General features: G+C 36.9%; 2 protein-coding genes across 2 annotated transcripts in view; one reads left to right on the top strand and one right to left on the bottom strand.

Annotated features, from left to right (window-relative positions):
* The window catches only part of C1H7orf50 (chromosome 1 C7orf50 homolog), a 372322-nt gene that overhangs the window by 283709 nt on the left and 78832 nt on the right, over positions 1-9781 (bottom strand). The window lies entirely within an intron of this gene.
* Positions 4446-5649, top strand: GPER1 (G protein-coupled estrogen receptor 1). Its single transcript, XM_044660021.1, has one exon. It carries the CDS (start codon positions 4446-4448, stop codon positions 5541-5543), a length of 1098 nt encoding a protein of 365 aa, XP_044515956.1. The 3' UTR covers positions 5544-5649.

The raw sequence follows: 9781 nt of genomic DNA, 5'->3' as shown, positions 1-9781 counted from the left end.
TATATATGCACATACATACACACACATAAATATACATACACTGCTTCTTATAAACTATTATCTAAATGCGTAATATCATTTGAAGTGTGCATTTAAAATCAGGCACAATGGCTAAGGCAAACATAAATATTTAAATGTAAACAAATAATGACAAATGTAAAATAATACTGTAAAGGACCAGTGAAATTCAATTAAACATGTGCTTAATTAAATGTCTTCTACTAAATATTGGACACTAGGGATACAAAGATAATTATAAAATTGTTTATATTCCGCTGAGAGGAACAACATAAGAGATGCTATTTTAGATTAAAATAGACAGAGGAGATACAAAGCAATGTCAGGAAAAGTGGAAGAACCTTCACAATGAGGGTAGGAGACAGGAAGGGTCTTAGATAGGAAGTTCCCTGAGACTAAAGGTTCCAAAAGATGAAGGTGAAGAAGAGCATTTGAAATACTAGGGGAAAGGCTAGGAACAGCTTATACAAAGACCCACAGGTGGGAAATGAAAAGTATTTGCTTAGATTATATGGAGTGTGTGGGCAGCTAGGATCCACAGTGGAGAGGGAGCCAAGCCAGGTGTCAGAAGGTTCTGGATTCAAATCTGACCTCAGGTACTGCCTAGATGTATGACCCTGGACAAGTCATTTAACCCCCACTGCCTAGCCCTTATCCCTCTTCTCTATCCTTAGAACTGGAGTATGGATTCTAAAACAGAAGGTAAGGGTTAAAAAAAACACACATGCACAGAGTGTGTGAAAGGAAGTAATGTAACATTAGCCTGAAAGAATAGAAGGAACAATCCAAAGGCAACTGGGAGCCACTGAAGCTTTTTGAGGATAAGAATGAAGGGATTAGATCTGTGTGTTAGGAATACCAGTCTAGCATATGTCGAGGATGGATTAAGGCATGGAGAAACTGGAGGAAAAGAGACCAATTAGCAGTAGTTTAGGCAGGGGATACTAATGGCCTGAAGTAGGGTGGAGGCTGTAGGAGCTTAACATTGTATTATAGGGAGATGGTTAAGTATTCAGGAAAAGGGATTTAACTGGAAACTCACTTTTTAAAATGCCTAACAAGACTTAGCTTGCTGCCAGAGATAAGAAAGAAAAGTAAATTTCTATGGATACAGTATGTTTATTAAAAAAAAAAAAATCCAGCAGAAAAATGGTTAAATTTAGCCTTAAAAGGAAGCCTGTTCAGCACCACTTCAGCTGAACACAAATTAGAAGGACCCTGGGAAATCTATAAAGCCCTGTTTTGTTGCCAAGGACAGGCAGCAAGATCTGCATCTGCTGTCAAGAACAATGACAGTCACTTACTCAGGGTAATGTTTTTAACCAGGTTTCAGTAGTGACGTGGTGCTTTTCCTCCTTCTACCTATTTGCTGCTACTGAATTATTCAACAGGTAGCATCCAGTACAGCCAGTTTATCATCCCAACCACTTTCCAGAAAAGTTAAGCTGGCAGCTTGCTCCTATCCCTGGCCTAGGTAAACCGGCAAATCCACGAAAGATACACAAAAGTACAGACCATGAAGACAAACGGAGTCTGTCTTGAACAAACACATGTGAATGGACTGCCAGACCTGCTCAGGTAAGACTCAATTCTTGATGTACTTTGTAGCAGCAAATGTTTCCCTGGATGCTTTCCCAAAAGACTTGTGTTTGTGTTTAAAACGAATATACCTTTCTCTGGCTTGATCTTTTAATTGCTTGTCAGACAACCCTTCTCTTTTATTACTTCTGAACTTGGCAGTTCCTTTTGGTAGAGTTAACAGTTTTCCACGGGAGATAGTCTACCTAAAATTCCAGGCATATACAGCTATTTGAATGATAAAAGCAAAACTTTGTTCTGTAGAGAGAAATTTTCTTGACTTGCTGACAGTAAATAAAGATTTGCACTAAGGTAATTTTTATAAAGCATGCCATAAATAAAATTACAAAGCAGTCTGGCATATTTCATTCAAGGAACAATACATCATACTTCCAGGAAATAGGATTACAAAGACTCTAACCTATATTATAGCACTTTACTCACTCTTTCAATAAAAAAGCTTGCCAACTATCAAAAATAATAGCTTGATTAATATTCCTCTGAAAGAAATATATCAAGCAAAATGTAAATCGATGTCAGAAATTACCAAGCTAATAGAGCTGATAAAGATCTGGTCTGATTCCTCCTGAACTGCATGACCAGTGGAGATTTGAAACATAAATAATTTGATATCAAATTTTAAAACCATCAGAAAGGTTTATATATTTATAAATATGCTGTCAATTTTTTATGGGAATAATGAGGTAGTAGTAAATTTAGTACTTGATTTATGTCTATTTTTTATTTGACTTTCATAAAACTAACACTAATTTGTGAACCCAAAGGCTCTAAATATGTGGAAATTATAATAAAGAAGTTTTTCCCCCTTTGGAATGTATATTTAGCTAATATGGGTATAGAAATAAATGAAATATTTGAAGCATTTTTAAAAGTCTATCCCTTTAGAACTTTATTCTGGAATAAAATCCAAAATGTTTAAATAGAAAAAGAAACTTTTTAAATAGTTTTAAAAATGAAACTAAATGCAGAGGTTTTTTAATGTTGCGATCAGAATGCCAAGTGCAGAACAGTCATAGTCAACGTAGTTCAAACAAAGATTATCTACCCAAGAATGAATGAAGATAGAAAAACAACACCTAATAAAGACAAATTTATATGACATACTAAGTAAATAGATCTTTATTAACCTCAGCCAAACAAAAGCTGTTGAACATTTTCAAATGACAATCCCAGTTCACCAATACAGCTAAAATCCCAAAATGCCATACTTATTCTCGAGCTGTAGGAAAACAAAACTCAACTCTAGCTCTAGAGCATCTCAACTGAGAATTTTATATATGATGCCTAATAAGAGATGTCAAAAAAAAAATTCTCAAAACAAAACCCAACTTAATTTGTTTTAAACTGAAGAATAAATATAACTTTGGAAGATAGCTGTGAAGTCAAATGATGCTAGACTTAAACCAAAGTGCTGATAATCATCATTTACAGATTAGTAGCTAAACTAGTCTCCAACCATAAGTAAGGACAAATGTTTAAACTAAAAAATTATTTCACATAGGAAATGATTTAGCCTTTAAAATACAGCTAAATGAAGACAACAAGAACAAAAATTACACCTAACTGTGTTATGATAGACAAGTATTATAAAAAAGCCATTTATAGGAAGCATATTTACTGATTAAAAATGGTATTATAAAATATAATTATAGGGACATGACTTGTTAATGGCATTTAATTTTTAAATTATCAGGATTTTCCTTGTTTGATATTTTTTTAAGTTCCCTCAAAGTCAACTTTACTTCATTTTGTATGACAGAATTCCATTGTTTCAATTTCAGCACTCAATCTTATCATTGTCAAAAGGCAAAATATCTTCTCCAAAATCTGTTGAAATGGAAACTAAAATTTTAAGGATTTAATTTTGTTTCATTAAGTCTCCTATTTATGCTATCTTATCCTTCATAAAAGTTGGTTTTTTTCCTTTCCCTTCCTCTTTTATTCTCTATCAGCTGATTAAACCAAGTTAATTTCCTCTGCCTGTGATAGTAGTTTTCCTATGATTTTCCTACTCAAATAGCCATGCTCCTTAACAAGCATGCTATTTTGGCTATAAAAACAAAGGAATATGTTGCATAAAAGAAAGATGAATCACTTTAACTGACTATTCTCCAGCTCAGATTAAAAAGCATTTCAAATCTGTAGGGGGAATAAAAGACCACATTTCCCTTATAATCCTTCAGGATACTTTCGATATTAACCATCTCTTCAATATAACATGGCAAAAAGCTTAGGTCTTTATTTAACTCTCTGTGTCATACAGTGCTCTAGAGAGAACTGGCCAACAGCATATGGATCCTTATGAGAAGTATACTGGTGTTTGAGCCAAGCTGAGGCTAGGAATGAGACGGTAATACTTTTCTGTTTACTTTTCCTAGGTTTCCGGATAGTCAAGAAGCATCAAAGGACAAGTATGAATAGCTGATTTAAAATTACATGAGAAGAAGACATCCAGAAGACAGATTAAGGACTTGATTAAAGGACTTGATTAAAGGATTTAGGATTAAAAACAACAACAACAAAAACCACTTATGTGATGCCAGCTTTAAAAGCTTTCATTTAAAGAACTGCGGACAATCTCACTATTTTCTTCCTCTTTGGAAATCAATGACCTTTTTGCAACATAGAAACTCAAAAATCTGGAAAGCTTGCTTATAACAACTTTCCCTTGATTTTCCCCAGTATTGACTATCCTCAGCCCAGAGGTAGATTTTTTTTTTCCGAAGATGTATCAGGTGTACCTAATATTCAAAAGAGATTTTCGTGAACCCTTTGGAAAGTCATAAAAACTTAGCTGCACTTGGGCATTTACAGCAAGAGCCTTTACCATGGAGGTTTATCATGCAGCTACCCTGTCGCCGGTGGATTGCAATAGTACATCCTTTGAACTGAACCAATCAGGCCTGATCAATGAAACTGACCCTTTCAAACAAGCTAACGACCAGTATGAACACCAGCAGTATGTCATTGGTCTTTTCCTCTCGTGTCTCTACACTATCTTTCTCTTCCCTATTGGCTTTGTGGGGAACATTCTGATATTAGTAGTGAACATCAGCTTTCGTGAAAAGATGACAATCCCCGACCTGTATTTCATCAACCTTGCAGCAGCGGATCTCATCCTGGTAGCTGACTCCTTGATAGAAGTATTTAACCTGGATGAGAAGTATTATGACATCACAATCCTCTGTACCTTTATGTCTCTGTTCCTGCAAATTAACATGTATAGCAGTATTTTCTTCCTGACATGGATGAGTTTTGACCGTTACATCGCCCTGGCTAAGGTCATGCGATCCAGCCTTTTTCGCACAAAGCACCATGCCCGGCTGAGCTGTGGCCTCATCTGGATGGCATCCATCTCTGCTACTCTGGTACCTTTTACAGCTGTCCATTTGCAGCACACAGAAGAGGTTTGCTTCTGTTTTGCCGACGTGAAAGAAATCCAGTGGCTTGAGATCACTTTGGGGTTCATCATCCCCTTTGCCATCATTGGGCTCTGTTACTCACTCATTGTCCGAGTTCTCATCAAGGCTCACAAGCACCGGAGCCTGAGGCTGCGGCGGCAGAAGGCCCTCCGAATGATTTTTGCTGTGGTCCTGGTTTTCTTTATCTGCTGGCTACCTGAAAATGTCTTCATTAGTGTACACCTCTTGCAAAGAAAGGAGCCAGCTATTTCTTCATGCAAACAGTCTTTCCGCCATGCCTATCCTTTAACTGGCCATATCGTTAACCTAGCAGCTTTTTCAAACAGCTGCTTAAATCCACTTATCTATAGCTTTCTTGGGGAAACCTTTAGGGAAAAACTGAGGCTATATATTGAACAGAAAAGCAACTTGTCAGCCCTGAATCGTTTCTGTCATGCTGCCCTCAAGTCAGTTATTCCTGAGAACAGTGAGCAGACAGAAGTAAAATTTAGCAGTGCTGTGTAAATAGACAACTGTGAAAGTTTTTTCAATCAATGTAGACCGAAACTGTGTGCCACTAACAAATGCACAGATAGCTAGGGAAGGGGAAAAATACAAATATTTCTTTTTTCCTCTCAGGGGTTTCTAATATTGTCTAGCTCTGTGGTTCCCGTTTAGTGGCTTGTGAACCCTTGCGAGTCCTCAACAATATTCAAAGAATTTCAAAAGTCTTCAATGGAACCTTATGTATTAAATAATTATGGAATATTATGAGTAACATATTAAGTTACTCTAGGGATTCACAACAAATTATTTTTATTGAAAGGGGTTTCTGGAGGGAAAAAAATATTAGGAACCACTGATCTAGATACTACTGTAAACTTGGTTTGACATGTAAATTATAATTGGAGTTACTAAAGAACACACCTTAAAAATCTCTCATTTTGCATATGGATCAGACAGCCCTAATAATAGTTAAAGATAGAGATTATCACAGTATGTTTTCCTATGGCAAAGAAGAGTCAATAGATGACAAAACCACAATGTTCTGCTACTCTTCACATGGACTTTTGTTACTTCTCCTGGGAGAAAACTGCCAAAACAACAAGTGGGAAAACTTAAATTTATTAAGACGTTTCTGTGAAGATGTAGCACTTTAAATGGAAACTTAGCTACTGAGAATAAATCTACCACTTTGTATAATGAACATGAAGACTTCTGGCTAAAGTCTGTTTGAACTATTCTAAATTTGATGTCATAGTGGGAAATCAAGTCCCGTGATTTATAATCTACTGTTATACACTTTGACACTTGACTAGTGCTCAAATGAAACACATCGTTCATAGACACATTTAAATATTGTAATCTCTCCTAGAGTGGCCACCAAGTCTAAAATACATGAGCCCATTTGGCCCAACACCTTGTTCATAGATAAGTCACAGTCACCTGTGTAAGCTAGATTTACATTAATGAGGAAGCTTCTCCTTGAATAACATAACTACTATTCTAATGCTAGTCTGATCTGAGTTGCTGACTTCTTCAATGTATATGTTTACAATAATCTTGGCATTTAAAAGAATGTGGAATGAAATTGTGAATGTTGTTGTAGAGTTTATCATAGCCAACAGAGAATGTAATATCATGGCATTTCTGGTTTAATAATGCAATAATAATGTTAATAGAATGATAATGATGATGTAGATGGCTCTCATTAAAATGTTGAAAGTCTAATGCTTTTGAATATCACCCATTTTCTTCCTTCACGTAAAAAAAAGCTCCTATATAGATGTCATTTTAGGGTTTTCAAAGAGACAACCTCACAAAAACCCTGCAAAGTAAGTACTGTTAAGAGTTATCCCCACTTTACAGAAGGGAAGACTGAGAGAGAGAAGCAGATGGCCCATAATCACACAGCTGATGCAGTGTAGTCCATAGCATAATAGCAATTTTTACACCAAGGCCATTCATCAAGAGTATAAGGCTCAAATGTGGAGTGGGGAAAAGGAAATGCCAAAAGACCACAAAGCCTATAGCCCAAGATTTCACTGCAAGGGGAAAACTCAAAAATACTTCAACTAGGTCATAGCCACAACATGCCATTCATGAGTTTCCTATTTTAACTAATAATTCTTTCTAACTAGGTGTTAAGCTCAACTGTTTCTATTCTACAAAAAGAATCAAGTGCTATCAGTCAAGAACCTTCTCCTTTTTGGCACCCTAGATAAAATCATGGTTGTTTATCCTAGTTGTAGTTTTGCTAAAGCAAGAGTCAAATCCAACTCTCCTGCTTCTAAGACCAGTGCCACATTATGCCTGGATAATTCTCCAAAATATTCTCCATTCAGTTACATAAGAGAATAAAATAAAAAAGTTTTGGCAAAATTATGGCTAAGAAATAATTGGTGAGATCGTGGCCAATGGAACCTTTATAATTCGGCAAGCCTATTTCCTCTATTAATTCCTGTTGTGTGGGGTGCTTTTAACCATTGGTCTGAGGCAAATAGAATAATATACAATTAAAGCTTTTAGACCCTAAGAGAAAATGGTATATAAATCTATATTTATGTATAGAGGTATGTCCATAAAAATCTATAAATCTATGGATATCTATCTAAATAGTATAGATAAATATAGAAAGAGAGATAGAAAACTCCAAGTCAGATCCCTTGGGATAGGAAATGGATGATGATCCAGCAAAGGAGACCAAGAAGCAAGTCAGGCAAGTAACAGAAGAATCAGAAGAAACGGTGTCAGGAAAACAGAGGGTAGAGGGAATAGTAACCAAGAGGAAAAAGAGTGGTCATTGGTATCCAATGCTACAAAGAAATCAAGAATGCTAAAAGACTGAGAAAAGTCATCAGATTTAGTAGTTAATAAATGGAAAGAGCAGTTTCAGTTGAGTGGGGAGGTCAAAAGCCAAACTGCAAGAGACTGAGAAGTGGGCGAGAGAAGAAGAAATGCAGACAATGAGTGTAGATAGCTTTTCTTAGGAATTTTTGTAAAAGACAGGCCTCCCGTCTCTTCTTAAAGACCAGGATATGGCTTAAATGTGACAGCATTTGAAACATGAGTGTAAGAAGTTCTCAAGAAACATAAGTCAAAGCATATGGAGGACCTTTCTAGGAAACAGATGAAAGAGACCCTCCTTTCTGCTACATTTCCCTCAAAAGTCACCTAATCCACAAATAAACGTTACATTAATATTTTTCAAAGCAGGAAGAACAAGTTAAAAAAAATGGTCTTCCTCCTGTATCTTTTGTACCTCCATTAGAAGTAGCCCTTTAAGCCACATACCGTAAGAGGCTATTTCCCTCTTACAACACAATTGGGAACTCTACAAGAGGTACCACCAGGATGTTGTGAAAATAATAAGATCTCTAAAGGTGCCATCATAAGAATCTCACTTTGACAAATACTGAATTGTCCATTAAATGATCATGACCCAATACTGAGGGGTTCCCTTCTGAGGAAGGAGCACAAAATTCTCTGACAGCCTTCACCTACTACCAACAGGTTCATGGCGCCATGCTCACCCACTATAAAGGCAACTACAAACCTCCAATGGTCTTAAGCCCCAGGCCCCCCACCCAATTTATGACCTAAAGGATTTTGTTGTTGAGTAGCTTTTCAGTCACGTCCTACTCTTTTTGACCTCATTTGGAGCTTTCTTGGCAAAGATTCTGGAGTGGTTTGCCATTTCTTTCTCCAGCTCCTTTTATAGATGAGGAAACTGAGGCAAACAGGGTTAAGTGCTTAGAGTCACACAACCAGTAAGTGTCTGAGGCCAGATTGGAACTCACGAAGATGAGTCTCCCTGACAGCCCAGCGCTCTATCCACTTTGCCACTTGGCTATGCCAGCCTAAGGGAAGGGAACCATAAATGGGGTTCCTAGTGGGTAGGGGTAAACATGTCCAGGTCTTTGGGTACTCCAGAAAAGAGCATCTTGACAACAAATGGGGAGTAATGCTTCAATCACACTCTACTAGCACACAGAGGCAGGAAGAGAATGGGGTTGGTGGAGGGAGGGAGAGGGAGAAGAGGTATAATAGCTGTTTGGAACTGGGAACACTTGGGTGAAATGGGTCTGTAGCAGGTGGAGCACTCAAGGAACAAGAGTTTGGGGTCCCATTTTTATAGGGTCTTGGTGGTGGGGGACTAACTCTAAACCATGCCACTATAGGCTTAATTAATTAACATATCAATATCATCTCGAAGTTATCAGTATCACCTTGTCATTAGTTCTTTACTTATGGTAAAGTATGGTGAGTTCTTTATGTAACGTTTTCCATGTGTGGTTACAGACTATAAATGATATTACTAATGGGCTTGGCTGGCTTCCCCTAATTTAGCACAGTGTCTCAGGATGCCATCTCAGTTAATTTATAAGGCAGTTACAGTTGGCTCCTGTGCTCCCCTAATTTATGAGACAGCTCATAAGTATCTGTTATGCTCCCAAAATTTATGGGAGTGTTTATAAGTGACTTCTATGATCCTCTTTACATTCTTACTCCTACTTTTGTTATCTTATACTGGCTGCTTATATACTGACCATACTGAGGGGAGAGGGTGTTTTTTTTCCAAAAAAACAAACAAACAAACAACAACAACAACAAAAAAAACAAAGCCAACAAAATACAAACATACATTTCTCCTGACCAAAAAGATAAACAAGGTATAAGCATTATGTAGCCTGCATCACAACAGCAAAAGGTTTATTTACCTTGAGTCTTCCATTTTATCATGAGTAGAATTTACCAATTAT

This window comes from Gracilinanus agilis, chromosome 1, assembly GCF_016433145.1.
Source record: "Gracilinanus agilis isolate LMUSP501 chromosome 1, AgileGrace, whole genome shotgun sequence".
NCBI classification, from domain to species: Eukaryota; Metazoa; Chordata; class Mammalia; order Didelphimorphia; family Didelphidae; genus Gracilinanus; species Gracilinanus agilis.
The sequence above is the reverse complement of the archived record's forward strand: the minus strand, read 5'-3'. Positions and strand labels throughout refer to the sequence as shown.